The 16,180-nt window shown below is 39.1% G+C and overlaps 2 protein-coding genes across 2 annotated transcripts in view; both read right to left on the reverse strand.

Moving 5' to 3' along the window:
• Window positions 1-2,023: 2,023 nt before the first annotated feature.
• On the reverse strand, window positions 2,024-10,085 carry LOC107593002 (neuropilin-2-like). Its single transcript, XM_016282586.1, has 3 exons — window positions 10,056-10,085; window positions 4,346-4,408; window positions 2,024-3,788 (listed from the first exon to the last, which is right to left on the reverse strand). The coding sequence occupies exons 1-3, from the start codon at window positions 10,060-10,062 to the stop codon at window positions 3,484-3,486; spliced, it is 375 nt and encodes a 124-aa protein (XP_016138072.1). The 5' UTR covers window positions 10,063-10,085; the 3' UTR covers window positions 2,024-3,483.
• Window positions 10,086-12,012: 1,927 nt separating this feature from the next.
• Window positions 12,013-16,180, reverse strand: part of LOC107593021 (neuropilin-2-like) — a 46,516-nt gene continuing 42,348 nt past the window's right edge. The window contains exon 9 of the mRNA XM_016282601.1: window positions 12,013-12,116. Within this exon, the coding sequence (XP_016138087.1) occupies window positions 12,013-12,116 (104 nt within the window). The remainder of the gene's footprint in view (window positions 12,117-16,180) is intronic.

Below are 16,180 nucleotides of genomic sequence, written 5' to 3' on the forward strand. Positions count from 1 at the left end.
GAGAAACCACAAGACTGAGTCAGCAAAGGCTTCAGCCCTGATCACTGACAAATTCTCTTGCTCCGTTCTGTGCCCCTCACTCCTCCTTAATGGATGGTGAATTGCATTTCTCGAACGTGACGTCGCTGTTAATGAGGGAAAATAGCAGGCATCCACATGACAGCACATTCCTGAATGAGCCACATAACTGACGCTTCATGATATTATTTGGTCGGGGGCTGTCAGGATCCAGAACAAAATAATTATGCACATGGATCATTAGTCAAGTCAACATCAAACAGGAAACAAACAAATGTGCCCTTGTATCTGCAGGGATCTGGGTTTTGACGGAGACAGAGACCACTGCTGCGCCGTGATGCACAGCAAGCCGCTCTAAAATGAGAGTTTTGAATGTATGCACAGCTGAATATCTTATTCATGTGGTGTGATGCTGTTTCTCTGTGTTCATTATTTTCTATATTTATGTGTTAAAGTGAAATACAAGATCACATGATATACTTAATGATATATTTTTCTTCTGAACGTCTGTCCATGTATGGAGGTTATGTGTTCGGTTGAATTGTGTGTGGTCTAGTCTGAAGGGCTGTCTATAAACTGACAGTGTTTTGGAGACAGTGGCGCTCACCTCTCGTCTGCCTCCCTTCAACACATCTGCACAGCGAGGTTGCGATGCTGAATTAAGACTGCAAACCGATTTAAATGGATTGTCTGAGATGAGCTGAACTTAAATGGGACTGAAATGGACTTGATGTGAAATTTACCCCACCAATGTTTGAGATTTTCCTACAGGATCGATGTGCAGTGGAACTCAGTAAAGTGGAATGGAATGTGTACACAAACAGACAAATGGACAGACAGACGGATGGATGACAGATAGATAGATAGATAGATAGATAGATAGATAGATAGATAGATAGATAGATAGATAGATAGATAGATAGATATGTAGTTAATAAAACCTTACTTGTATCACACTTGACGTGTTCATTGTTTGCTCATAACCGGAGTCACTAATCATGCAGATTTACGTTACAAGCTTGGTAGAATTGTACAGTAAGAAGTTATTTCCCTTAACCAGGAAATTAACGTTCTTAGAATTGACAAGACAGTTGACCCTGAGTGGTCAGCTAAATATCTACAGCGGATCTAAAATATGAATAGTTAATTATAACTAGTTATGGTTAATTATTCATATTTCCTGTCGTTTAGCTAAAATTCGCTACACTGCTAAGGGCTAATAGTGGAACAGCAGTTTTAAAAAGTTATTTTGATTTTTCACAACTATTTACAACAGGTTCTGCATTTTCATGGGTTTAAATGAAAGATTTTTTAAAATAAGAGACAATAAAAAACTACTTTGTGCATCAAAACAACTCCTTTCTTGGTAAATAATAAAAAAAAATATCTGAGTAGCATGTATTTAAGGCACAAAATAAAATTAATTCCGTAAAATAAGTAAAATGAATTATGCAAAAAGTATTTTTATCATCTCCAGCATGTTTCATAATTAAAGGGCTAATAGTGGAACAGCAGTTTTAAAAAGTTATTTTGATTTTTCACAACTATTTACAACAGGTTCTGCATTTTCATGGGTTTAAATGAAAGATTTTTTTAAATAAGAGACAATAAAAAACAACTTTGTGCATCAAAACAACTCCTTTCTTGGTAAATAATAAAAAAAAATATCTGAGTAGCATGTATTTAAGGCACAAAATAAAATTCATTCCGTAAAATAAGTAAAATGAATTATGCAAAAAGTATTTTTATCATCTCCAGCATGTTTCATAATTACCCAAAAATCATGTTGATGTCAAAAATGTAGGCTGGTTGTCAGCTAGAATATTGGAACTAAAAATATCGGCATAATACTCATGGGCATCAATCACTTCACTGAGTAGATAGATAGACTTTTTAAAATTTTAAAATTAAAAAATTAAAAAATGTTCACACCAGTCAAAAGTATCGTTAATCATACTTTATTAAATAATAATAATAACAATAAAAAAGCATTTTTTTTCTGTACAAAGTCTACAAACAACAATTTTTGAATGTTCTGACCAGTGCCGGGATCTCCATGTCTTTTGGTGTTGGCCGCCTGTCCCAGACAGACGAGGTAATACTATCACAGCTCTGCAGCAAAGCCAAAACAGGCCAGAGCTCCAAGGCACTTGGAAAGGAATTAACAGAGTCCAATGAAAACTGAGCTGAATACACACAATCTCTCCCTCTTCATCGTTCTCTCCCCCAACAACTGAACAATCCGTGTCTCCGGCTGCTTTCCGCACTCCTTAATAAGACGAGCCCCTCAACCCCCCTCGCTTACCCACAAGTCAACAGAACTCCCAGTGTGGCTCTGGGGAGCGAGAGGCCAGTCTGAGGTACAATAAAGAAATGTACACACACTTCCCCCATGTGTGTACTCGTTCTATCGCTCTCTTCACCTTGAGGTGAAACGTTCTGTGAAATTCTCACCCTTCTCTCAGGCTTGCACCAAACCTGGTCTTGTTAGCCTTCATTTTCAACAGCCCAAAATAAACTATGGAGTAAACAGACAGGTGAAATGAAAGAAAGCAAGTGTAAGGCCTGACTCCTCCGAGGCCCCAGTGGCTTCAAACCCAAGGACTGGTGTTTCAAAATGGCTCTCCTCCAAAACAGTTTGCTTAAGGCTTGATTGTTTGTACATGAAAGTGGCTTGGGGATTTTTCAGCTCCTTCACCAAAGTCGCTCTGCCAGCTTGAGTCTTTGTTACTTCAGTGGCTCTGAATTCTTAGCAATCCATAGGTTGCGATAAATTAGTTTGAATTGTCCACACAGAGTCTTCAACGCTATGCTGAGAAATCAAACAGTCAAAAACAAAAACAAAAAAAAGGAAAAGAGAAAAAAGAGACACAAAAGACAATCCTAATACTTCAATCTAAAAGGATTTTTCTGAATGTAATACAGCATGTTTTCTTTCCTGCTGCTACAAACAGACTGAACTGAAGTATAAAACCTTCATAAGAGGCGTTGACACTTCAAAACGGTTGTGAAAAGTGGCAAAGACGGGAATGGGAACTTAAGCGGGTCAGCAAAAAGACCCGAGTCTAAACTAAAGCAAATGTCAACAATATTCTAGGCCACAGCTTTCACACAATGGAGGCCGAAATTTCACAAGCAATCTGTCTTCTAGTCCTAGTGCCTCTCTCGCTTTTCTAACTTCCATCAAGCATTATTAGATTGCATTTTTCTTTACAAATCTATAGCAATATACATTTGTTTAAAGTTCTTTTATTTTTTGAAGGAGGGAAAGTCATTAGGTTGATATGTGTTGATCACTATTCATTCCCATTGAGCTGTCCACAGGAAGCCTCTATGCTCCCAGTGATCCTTCAATAATCCTGGTCAGAGATCAGCCCTATATTAGCAGCGTGAGGTCCATTCAGTTTTGGATCAGGCCGGCACCAGTTCACAAGCGGACAGAGCGCCTCTCCCGATCGGCTGCCATCAGGCCTCGGAGCAGCAGCGCTGCTGGTTGATCTTCACCTTGTGCTTGATGTCGTCGTACAGCTCGAAGTTGTAGTTTTCCAGCGTGGTGGTGCTGCGGGATGACAGGCCATTGTAGGAGCATGTGCAGTAGAGTAGGAGCCCGGCGCAAACCGCTCCCAACAGAACGCCCAGGGAACTCATGACGATGATGGTGACCAGGATGGGATCAAGGGTGTACAGCCAGGCGTTGTCTTTCTCTGAGATCCGTGTCACTGGAGGTTCTCGTGAGGGGTTGGGTGTGGTCCAGGCAGGGAACGGGAAACCTGGAAACAGGAGACAAAACAATAAATTTTATATTGTACTCTAATAAAATGTTTTTCAGTCATTGAATTATTGAATAGTCATTGAATGCAAGTACCCTGAAAACAAGACTTAATGTCTTAAAGAAGTTTTGCTTTTCAAGTATAAAATACTGATTAATAAAAAATGTTTTGCAGTGTCGTTTCAGAATGATTGGTGCAATAGTAGGTGGTATAGTATTCTTGTAGTTTTCTCTTTTCGGTCAGCTGCTGTCATAGCAAGGCAATAGCTTTCTAGAAAGTTTGAAGTGAATCTGGCTGAGTGCGCTGTATTCTTGTATATGTCAAGCTACATGAATAATATTACATTCTGTTATGACACAGACATCTGAAGGTAACTCTATCGCCTGAGTCATGAAATCTGTTACTGGCCGAATAACGAAGGGACTGTGCGCTTATAATGCATTGGCTAGGCATTCATGTCCACATTTGCATGCTTGTGTACTTTCTGTTTCAGACCCCATTTGTGTTTATTATTAAAATACATCAGTCTATGCATGAAGGTTAATAAATAGACTTACCTTGACCAATGCGCTCTCTGCCATTGAATAAACGATTATTTCCAAGGTCTTCGGGTCTTCGCTCTGTTTGGAAGACAAACACAACCCAAATGAAATACTCAATGTCAAAATGAGTATACAAAAAAGCTATTTTGGAATATTCAAACTGAAGAACATTATTGTTCCATGAGCCAGTAACACCAGTACAATGTGTGAGCACAAAATGGCCAACAAAAACAGCAAAAACTGTACACTGATGATCACACAGACTTGGTTACAAACAGCTGGAGCTATAGAGGTGCAGCATCTGTTATACATCATCAAATACCCATAAAAAGGGCACAAACCACTTTAGCTGCAGTTTGTAGAAAAATATCATTTTATTGTAACATTCCATACAACATTTCCAACACCACAAAATTCAACAGGCTAAAATATACCCCCATACTGTATGTATCTGAACAGGCTGAAATGCTGTTGTAAAGAGAAAAGAAAAAGCTTATATAGATGGCAGGGTCAAAATCCCACATTCACAAGGGACAAAAAAGTGCACACAACCACAAACCCATCAGAACTTGTATCAAACTGATGCACATTAAGCACAATGTCGACATAATGAACATCCAAAAGCCATGTTCAGTAAACATGATTAAATACTTCAATAGACAAACTGTTTTAATCAAGTTCAAATGATGTAGATGGAATATTTTACTTTTTTTTATGCAAAACATATACCGTTTACAACCTGGAGTATTTTTTTTGCACATTAAAATTCAGTTTCTCCAGACAGACACTTTAGACATCTACTGCCTTTTCCGGTCTCTGTCTCTGAGGAGGGGTGAAAGCATATGCTGTTTTGTGCAGGTACTATCAGAGACAGACTCTTGGCTTCATATGGGGCCCCCTCTGAGTGCTTTTGCTCATTAATATCTTTTGAGAGACAGCAAAAAGAAAAAAACTCTGAGCAAGAATGCTTAAAACGGGCTTAATAAAATGTAATCTGGTCCATTACCTAATTAGAAATATGAAAAGGTTCAAAGGAAGTCTCAGCCACAGTAGATTTAAAAACATTTTATGATCAACTGACATGTCATTCATAAGCAACTCAGATTAAATAGTAAAGAAAAAAACTGAGAATTAAATTAATTTAAATTAATTAATACATTCAGACTAAAAAAAACTAAATACAGCATCACGACTTGTTTAAAAGCTTAATATAAATTCATACATTAATCATACAGACATGAACAACCAGGACTCTTCAGAAAAAGTGTAAAATGTAAAGAGTTAAATGGTATAATTGCTCAAGACAAGACAGACACATTTGACACTGGCGTCAATATACATTCAACTGGGGGCACAGAAACTCATAGAAATGTGTTGCATATGGCAAATTCTGCCTTAAACAAGCGAGAGATTGCACGATATGGCGGTGCAACAGAGACCACATGACTCAAAACTGAGCTGAATTGATGTCTAGCATAAAAAGCTGCCATGTGTCCCATCTGCCCAGAACACAATCTACTGTATAGAGGATTATGAAGGAAAAGAGGAGACAATGCTCTACAATGGGACTGCCGGGTCAGGTGGTCTCTCTTGTTGTCTACGAGGATCTTTCATGTGCTTTTGTGTTTTAAACAAACCCCATTCAGACCCTGGATTTTGCAGAGGAGGTCTATATTTAGAGCAGGCTTTTCTTTGATCTCGCCTTCCATCTCCTCACACATTCTTTCGTGAAGAGCAGATAAACAGACGAAAAAGGGCCAGCCCGTCCATGATGGGGGATTATTTTCACCTATTGCCAGATGGAGGACATAACAAGATATCAGGATTTACTTTCTCCTTTCATCCCAGTTGCTTTAGATGAAGCCAAAATCTGACGTGCCCGCCTGGCAGATGCTTTCAGTAATAAATGAAGCCTCAGACTCTTTACGTGTAAAGAGGAAAATGTTTTGTTGGGGGAATTTCCACCCTGAGCTCTGATGGCGCCTATTTTTTGTGTTTGTTTAGCACAGAAGAGAACACTGAATACTATGTACTTGGACAGAACATTGCAGACCATAGCATGGTTTTCTTTTCAGAAGTATACTGCTACGTTTCAAGTGGCACATGAAAGAGATGAAGCAAATACTCGCATCAGGACACAGGGAAAATTATTTTGAAGTGCATTTTAAAACGTTCTCCTGCATATATATAGTATGTTTTGATCCGTTTAAAGATGAAAAAAATCTGCAACAAGATTGTCATCTGCAAATAATGTTAATAAAACAAAATGCTATTTATGTTTTTCGCTGTCTTCTAATTCAACTGATAAATTGGCAGAAAGCTTCCCCAAAAAAAGATAAGAGTCAGTAAGACATCAGCAGGTGTACTGAGTGACACTATAGAAGGTGGACTTGGAAATGGCTCCAACCACCATGCTAACGTGCCAACTCGCTCCCTGAAGCAAAATCAGCTAGCAAAGCGCTATTTGCACCATCTGACATTTGGCAGATTTACAAAGCTTTCCGCTTCTGCTCTTTTACAAGACTATGTGTAATCAAAATCTCTGGGGAAACAACACACAAATACACACTGCTTTAGCGTTAGCTATAAAAATAAAATCAGTACATCAGTTAACTGCATATGCACTTCGGTTCATCTCGGCTGAGCGTGAATACGAAAGGATTAAATAATAAATAAGAACAGTGATCGGCTTGAACTAGCCCAATGCCACTGAAGCGTCTTAAGGCCAATGTTGTGTCAGTCAGTCGGCCAATCAGAGGAGTAGGCTGGCTAAGGCGGGGTCATGTGACCTTTGCATATAGGCAAAAAACATACTGTATCTCTTCAGACGTACTGTAAGTGCCAAAGCCCCAGTGACTTTCAGAAAAGAAGAGTTTATATATAGACACATATTGACAGATACTCAAAATGAACTCTCAGAAAACAAACAGCCTTCAAAATGCTTTTAAGATGCTTCATTCAATAGTCAAAGGAGACCAAACAGATCACTGGAGCGGACCGAATCCATTGCTCTACTCAAGCTCTTAAAGAAAGATAAAAGGACCAGTCCTCATAACTTAAGCACTTTGTAGAGGTACCAGGAGATAAACAATTCAGTGGTACCTAACCCTTCCACACACATCCTGTGAAGAGACACAGATTCTCTAGCAAGAACATGTGTCCCAGAGTGTTCGACGTTCATGCTTTTGTCTCTTTGAAACTTCTTGTCAAACTCCTCAAGCCTCAAGTGTTCCTATGTGCACATGAGATGCGGCACTCATGCAAGGAAAAGTTTCCTGGTTTTCCTTTTATGTACCAATGCCTCCCTCCCATCGCTGTTTGCAGGCTCTCCTCAGAGTTTGGCAATGCTGCCGAGTTCTCTTGACTGAACAATAGGATTGGTCATGAACAGGAGATTAGAGCTTTTCACAGTAAGTTTCCCATCCACACATACAGAGAGAGAGAGAGAGACAGAAGGGGAAAAGGGGTCCTTGCCAGTCAGAATTTTGGCTGGATGTCCCTTCGGCACAGCAGATCTCCTCGTTCACAGCACTGGAGCTCCACATAAGAGTCACAGAAAACTCGTCAACTCAGGTGCTTGTACGTGTCTACATCTTCTTTACCTTATCCTAGACTTCCTCTTGAAACAGCGGGAGGAAGTGGTTCATTGGTGTCATCTCAACACTGGGAGCAGGGTTCTTGCTTTTCTAACCTAATCGTTAGCATCGGCTCCACCCCAGGTCCGGAGAGACCCCCGGGGCCGCCGCCGCCTGTGTACTGTCCCGTGTACGTGCTCTGGTAGGACACCGAGTGCTGGCTCTTCTTGGTCGCCAGGTGGTAGCGGTGGCAGCACAGCACCATGACCAACGTGACACAGCCCAGGAGGAAAATGGCGCCACCTCCGGCTATTACGTAATACCAGTAGGTGGGCATGGGCTGCAGGGACACTGTCGTGTCAACAGTGGGGTCGCTCCAGCCAGGTGAGGCTCCCCCTGGTGGAGAGACACAGAAGAGTTGGCTTGGGGTAGAGAGGCATGCAGACTGCATAGCTTCAAGCCATCTTGGATTGAACGTGAATGATTGTGCTCTGATTTGGTGCTGCATACAAACAAAACAAACACAGACACGCAAATGCACATGCACGTCGCCTGTCCGCGGCCCCTTCACGGGTACTTGATAACTGTTCGGACTGACTTTTGTCCTTCTAAATCACATTAAGAGTGCAGACATATTTTATGGTTGTGAACAGATAATACATCTCAGATAGTTTGTGCTGATTCTATGTGGAATCTGCGCTAATTTCATATGCAACCAAAAGCAAAGGTCATAAAAGCATATAGTGCCATAAGACACCGACCGATGTCAGCACCTTCTCTCAGCCGTTCCTTTGTAATGCAGTATATTGGCGAGTGTGTGTGTGAGCTCTGTAGTTTTTCTTTCTGGGGGAAGTTCTGTTTTCTTGCATGCATGGATCTGTGCCAGCTTCATCTGCCTCAAGCCAAAGTCTTCCATGAACCCAACCCAGCAGTGCATGAAAACTGCTCACCCATCACATGTGTGTACACACACACAAACCTCCACCAATCACTCTTTCTATTCCCTCCATTTCATCTATCTCTCATCTATACATAAGCACGCATCTAATCTAGGAATTCTGACTGCTATGGGAAAATGAATCTACTTACACTGGGAATCATTTCCACTTCAATTAAAAGAAAGGGAGGTAGTTACTAAAGGAATACGTTATTAGTGGGCTTGTGTGCTCCATAATCATTTAAAATGGAGTGTATGAGGATTATTCCACTGCAGCTGAATCTGATTGACTGCAATCATACAGCTGTTGGGGAATAAACATGACATCCATAGCAGCACAGCAGCTCAAACATACCGCCAATGCAATGCTCACACACTTGATGTGTACCATCGATATCAGAGTTTTGCTGTTCTCATTACAGTGTTTTAAAATTGTTAGTATAGAAACTTATTTATGTATGTATGTATGCATTTATTTGATAGTTTAAAATTTGATGAAGAATAACAGTGCAATGTCACCCAAAAGGAACGATATCATAGTTCAGGAGGCTGAAATAATTTTAAAACGGTTCTCATTGATGTTTTGCATCAACTTTGTCTCAGAAGTTTCTAAAAATTCCATAGGGAAACAGACAGATGATGTGTCTATTTTTTTTATTTTATATTCTGACCTGTGAAGCACCTTGAATAGCAATTTATATATTTAAGATGCAATACAAATTATTATTATTATTATTGAATATTATTATAGAATTTAGTGAGAAATCATAATGAAATTTCAGAGGGAGACATGCATGTCAACTGAATCTACGGCCACATTTGATGATGTTTAGGCATGACATCGACACCATATAACACAGCACGTGATGTGGGGCTGCAGATGCATGCTGGGATACAGCCCATGCTCCAAATATCCATATGACAATAATGATGGTGAGGACAATAATCATGACAGCAATGATTTGACATAAAGTCACCAATGTCACTAAAATGCACAAATAAAAACAAACTGCACCGGCACTGAATCACACTTCACGTAAACTTTGTTGTGGGATTGGAAACAGTCTCTACAGAATCCCAATGTGCTGCTGGTGTGAAGCTCAACCAAAAGTTTAATGATTCTCAAAAGCCCTTCAGGTGATGCAAGCTACTAGGCAACAAGCAGGAAGCACAAACATTGGCACAGGAAATGACAATATGCCAGAAAACTTACCAGTCATTTCAGGGGGGAATGCAGCGAAGGGTTCTGAAATGAGAGAAAAAAAGAAAGATTAGTTAAAGAAACTGGCACAAATGAAATATATCCACATAAATAACAATGGTGCAGATGGAATTCTGACACATGTGACTGAGTATGATTAATATCATATGAATAAATTACTCTGGAGCTCCAAATCCTTGACAAAATTAATTCTGAGGTGCTGTAAGCGATGTTAACCGTTTCACTAACTCTCCAAAATCCTACCTTTCAACAGTCTAAATATATCCTGATATCTCAAGACACCTATTTGAGTGATAACTGACATGTAGGAACATTTCCTGCGTGATATTCATTAAAAAAACGCTTACAGCCCCTTTGACTACATATGTAAAATGATTAACACAACTCCCCAGAAACCCTTGTAGAGGGGTCTGAAATGACAATCACAGGTTAAGGAGAAACAGAAAAGAGATAGAAAGTGAAGAAGGGAGGAGAATGGGATTGGGCTGTGTGCCATTTGGCAAACTGTGCTGTGCACACACTCAGAATGCCAGAGAAATAGAATGCCAGTTCAGAATGTTTGGAATGCAGTCGCTTTAAAAAAGAACTCTGCAGAGAGACAGGGGACAGATTTGGCAGCGACGCAGGGCTGGCGCATACACATCGAACAGCTTTAATTAATAAGAGCAGTCCCAAAGCTGGGGGCCTGTGGCGGAAGTGTGTACGTGAGCAACTGGATGAAGGTGTTTATGACAGCTCACATCAATTCTGATTCATAACTAATCCTACTTTTGCTGATCATAGTTTAAATATAATAAGTAATGGCATCCTCAGAGGGAACAGCAATGTTTTGCTCAGTAAATAACCTTCACAGAATTGTGAGTGACTGGCCGTGTAGCTTTGTTCGACATTAATGTCTGTTCTGTGTTTGTGAAAAGCTGCACCGTCGAGAGAAGGCCTGCCTGGTTATTCCCTGGCATGGCTCTGGAAAGCTCTGTTTACAAATAAGAGAGAAGAAGGAAAAGAAACTAATGAAACATAGATTGGGATCAGAGCCCACAGGGTGAGCGTGGCCTAGTTTTCAGCTTTTTGTGCGAGCTGAGCACTTGAAAAACGCTTTCCATGTGATTATTTTTTTTCTTGGGCTTGAATGGGAAGAGTAGGGTGGGCATGGAAAACAGAATGCATCATTTGGTGACATGCAGAGTACAAAATGAAGTTTCTCTCTGCCAATGCAAAGTAAATTTAGAAAAAGTAGGAACTTTTTTTCTTCTTAAAAATCTAGAAATATTTTCAGTGGCCAAAAACAATATTTTCAATATTATTTATTAAAACCAAAAATGTAAACATATAAATAAAAGTAAATGAAAATTTGTATGTTTTTTTTTTTTTATGCACAGATTCTTGCCTCACGATACATGACAGATTCCTGTCTCACTGTACCTGACAGTTTACTATCTGACTGTATGTGAAAGATTCCAGCCTCACTGTATATGCACTGACTGGTTCTGTTGCTGCTGGTGCTATTTTAACATGCAGACACTGACACACTCCAGCACAGCCTCATCTACATGGAGCACTGTGCCTCAGCATTTAGCAGGCCTCCGTCAGCCATCCATCCAAAGGCATGCTGCTATGCTAGTTAGCATAATGTTAGCGTTCATGCTGCGAGCCTCTACTCATCAACACAGTGTGTACAATTGGAGGGGTGGCAATCTGTTATTAGAGCTCTGGGAAAAAGCAAGGCTGCAATTACACTGCAGAGTAATGTAAATAAAAGTGTATGAGTGCATGTGTGATATACTGAAATGCTTGCTTATCTAAACACTCATGACTGAATAGAATGGCATGCTCTACTTGATATTCTCAATACATGTTAGTCTAGTCTTCGTAATACACATAGATATGATTGAATTTATTGATTTCCACTCTGTAATGAGATCTGATCTCATTCACTACAGTAATATATTCATGTAAGGTGCCCTGTTTGATTACCTGGTGTCCTGTGGGCAGTACTTGTCTCCTCGTGAGGAGGGAGGGTAGGCGTGGCAGTGTCAGGAATGGTGGTAGATTCTAAAAGAAAGTAAAAAATAAAAACAGCTCATATTAGAAATAAGACATTTACTGTGCCCTGGAAAAAATTGTGGGGCACTATTAGAGGTGTTCTCTAAAGAAGATGCTTGTACCAGTGCTGATTTATACGCAAGTCTTCCTAACTCTCTCACACACACACACACACAGGCAAACACTTCTCAAATATGAAATGACAATATAATCACACATGATCACACACAGGCATGCATGCACACCAGCACCTGTCCTCTAAAAAGTGGCCACAACCACCAAACACACGCGAAACAGACTGAGACAATTAAAAATGTGCACATGCACCGCATGCACACATTGTGCGTTTACAATAAGAGAAATATTACAAAACCACAACTAGAAAAAAATTCTGAGCATCTGAGAACTATTTACTGGTTATTGGGTAGAATAAACGGTTCATTACACCTCAGGCCACTGTAGTTACTGTACCAGTTACCCACAATGCCTTTAAATGTGAAACCACTGCTGCCACAGCTATTTTCCATGAGTCACAAAACTTTTAAAGAGGTGTCCTCCTCTGATACTGTCTCTCGCTGACTATCATTTTCATACAACAAAGTTCATTCCTTTAGCCTTATTTCTCTTCTTTCTCTCTATATCTCTCATCTATGAATTAATGTTGAGTTTTGGCCAAAACAACATAAGCCAGACGGCAACAAAAACTTCAGTGTCGGCAATTGCAACGGCGCTCTTGCGTGGTTTCTGCGGTGATAATTTGTTATGACAGAAAATGTTAAATCAGCCGTTGCATCTATTTTCATTCCCCGCAGGGGATCGAGCGAATGAAGATTTAAAAACAACGAGGCTTAAATGAGTAATGATTGTCAGCTCTTAAAGTCATTAATGTCATTACTCTTAACAATTCCCTGCTTAATTGGCAACTACGTGAGTGGCGTAACACTAATCACGTAGACACTTTAGCACAACATGAAAAGGAGAGGCCTACTGTAATATTAATATGTTATTAATTTCTATAAGCGCGTGCGTACATGAAAGGGATGCACCAGCTGGCTGCTTCTGACATTAAACTCTATTAATTTTCTGCCCTTTACAAATGCAATTAACCTCCCAGCAAGTCCTGGATATCTGGGAACTGAGCGCTCTCTCTCTCTCTCACCTAAAACACCTTTCATTCTTTAGTCTCACATGCATTAAGTGTGACACACTCCTGTCCCGACTAATGTACATCACCGTTCAAATGTTTGGGGTTGGTAAGACTTTTTTAAAAGTCTTGCTCTCCAAGACTGCATTTATTTGATCAAAAATACAGTAAACACATTTATATTGTGAAATATTAATACAATTTAAAATATCTGTTTTCTATTTTAATTTATTTTAAAATATAGTTTATTCCTGTGACGGCAAAGCTGAATTTTCAGCAGCCACTACTCCAGTCTTCAGTGTCACATGATCCTTCAGAAATCATTCTAATACGCTGATTTGCTGTTCAAAAAGTATTTATTATTATCAATGTTGAAAACAGTTGTGCTGCTTTTTCAGGATCCTTTGAGGAATATAAAGTTCAAAAGAACAGCATTTATTTGAAATTTAAATCTTTTGTAACTTTATAAATGACTTTTTTTTAATCATTTTAATGCATTCTTGCTAAAAAAACAAAGTACACAGTAGTGTATGCTTCCCTTAAAAGTGTGTTAACACGATGAGCCAATATATGCGCAAGTATCACTGTATCATAGGTGTTTTCATTTACTTGTTAGTTAGGATAATCTTTAACAATATTCAATATTATTTAAGAAAATTTTAGGACTGACAACTGATATTTCTCTTTAAATGACACTAATTTCTATTCACTCTATGTGAAATACGCTGCTCATTACTCTTGATACCTGAAGCTCAAGCTATGGATCAGAGCAAGACACTGCAATAGATTTCCAATATGCTCCAAAGCTCTATTGATGCAGCCAATTGATCTGGATCCCAGAACTCTCTAGGCATCGCCTGAGATTTCCTTCACAGCCTGATAACACATTAAGGCCATGAAATGTTTCCAAGTCTCAAAGACCGACCAGATATTTACAAGCAAGGGCTAGTTTTGAGGTCAGTCCTCCTCACCCTGAAGGATTACCTTGTTTTCAAGCTCTGGATTCAGGGCACAGAGCAGAGTTAGCCTTGGTTCCTCTCTCATGGGCCCTACTGAGCCTCGGCAATCTCTGACTCAGCATTTTCATAGCAAGACTGAAAACATTTTCAATTATGTAGAAAGCCTTGGAGTAAATCTATGCCCCTGGCAGGCGGACCGGTCATACTTCAGTGCCTGACTGAGATCTTGAGCAGACACTGCATTACAAGGGAAAACAAAGACTGATGTGCGTTTGGAAGATTGTGTGGAGTAACAAACAGAGAACAGGAGTCAGATCGGATCAACAACAGTGAAAGTGATCATCAAAAGCTGATGTGAGTGTATTTTAAACATTGTGTTCAAGTCACAACCACATTAAACGAAATAGTAAACATGCACCGAAACACACGCACAAACACGCATACTTCAACACTGATGCTTATTCATAGGCAACCTAATTAAACATTTCCAACTTGAAAGACAAGGATTTTGGCCTCCAGAATTCAATAACAAAGCCGTTTTCTAGCAGCACTGAACTAATTAAAGCTTTTGTCTCTGTGTCTTTTGAACAAAGAAAGTAACAGAAGGTTTATCGTCTCAGCTAGTAAATTCCCCAAATACAAGTGGAGTTCAGACAGGCCTGTTTGCTTGGCCCCTGATAAGGACTTTCCTTGCGAGCTTAGTTAAACCAACAAATCATCTCTAGGTGATGGATATCAAATATGCTTCACATGCCTAGAAATATATTCACATATATTCATATTCACATCGGATGTCCTCCGAGAACTCTGCTTCAAAACAACAGTTGCGTTTTATAAGACAAAAATCAATTTATAAGAAATCATCTTCAACTGGCTCGATGGAGAGTGAATACAAACATTTCAAATATAAGAATATAGTTACAAAATTTAGAAAGAGCATCTTCAAAACAGTTTTCAAGGTTATACACTGCACTTAACCCTGGCTAAAATGCTATGGTGGGTTGTTCAACACCAGACATCAAATCATAAACCTTCTTAATGCTTGTCCCATTAAATATTTATATGCAGATGTGTTGCATATGTTAAACAATGATGGCAAACCATTAATTGGAGTGATTAAGCTACTGTATTATTTAGAAGTATGTTTCAGTAGATTTTACCCAAAGAGTTTAGCCAAAAATTAAAATTCAAACCCGATCTCATAAGAAATCAATTATTTTACGAGTTGGTGTTTTCATATGAATTAATACGTTTTGATTCGTATGAAAAAAATGAAAAAAAACAAAGCATTATGGCCCAGCCCTAAACATAACCATCACTGGGGTGTAAGCAGAAGAAACAAACACATACAAAGCAGTACGAAAACAAATAACTGATTTGAATTCATAAGAATTCACCACCAATTCGCCAAAATGTAAAATATTTACAACCATGAGAGTATGTAAAATAAATATGTAAAAACAATACAAGACAATAGACAGTATATTGTATGTACAGATGTGCTATATACAAATTATGCAAGGAAATCTGGACAGAAAAATTTTATATTAAATCAATAACATACATATAATAAATATAAGTATAGATAGTTGGGTATTGCACATCTTTTGCAGAACACAAAAGATGATATTCTGAAAAATGTCTGTTTTTTGTCTCTACAGTGAAAGTCAAATGGGTCCAGTGTTGTTTTAGACTCCACTGACTGTCATTGTTTTGGCAAGAGTAGTTGAAACAGTTGAAATACTCTTCAAAATATAGTAATTTGTGTTCCACAGCAAAAAGAAAGTCATACAGATTTTGACAGGATTATAATTTTTGGGTGAACTAAAAGTATACATGAGCTTTCCAATAGGAGAGCTGGACTGTACACTGGAAAGACCATAGTAGGCACACATTATATATAAGGAAGAGCTGGGAAGATGTGCTGTATGGAAAAAGAGGAGGGGAGGAGTGGAGATAAACCTAAATAT

The sequence above is a fragment of the Sinocyclocheilus grahami genome, unplaced genomic scaffold (genome assembly GCF_001515645.1).
Source record: "Sinocyclocheilus grahami isolate Dianchi unplaced genomic scaffold, SAMN03320097.WGS_v1.1 scaffold162.1, whole genome shotgun sequence".
NCBI classification, from domain to species: Eukaryota; Metazoa; Chordata; class Actinopteri; order Cypriniformes; family Cyprinidae; genus Sinocyclocheilus; species Sinocyclocheilus grahami.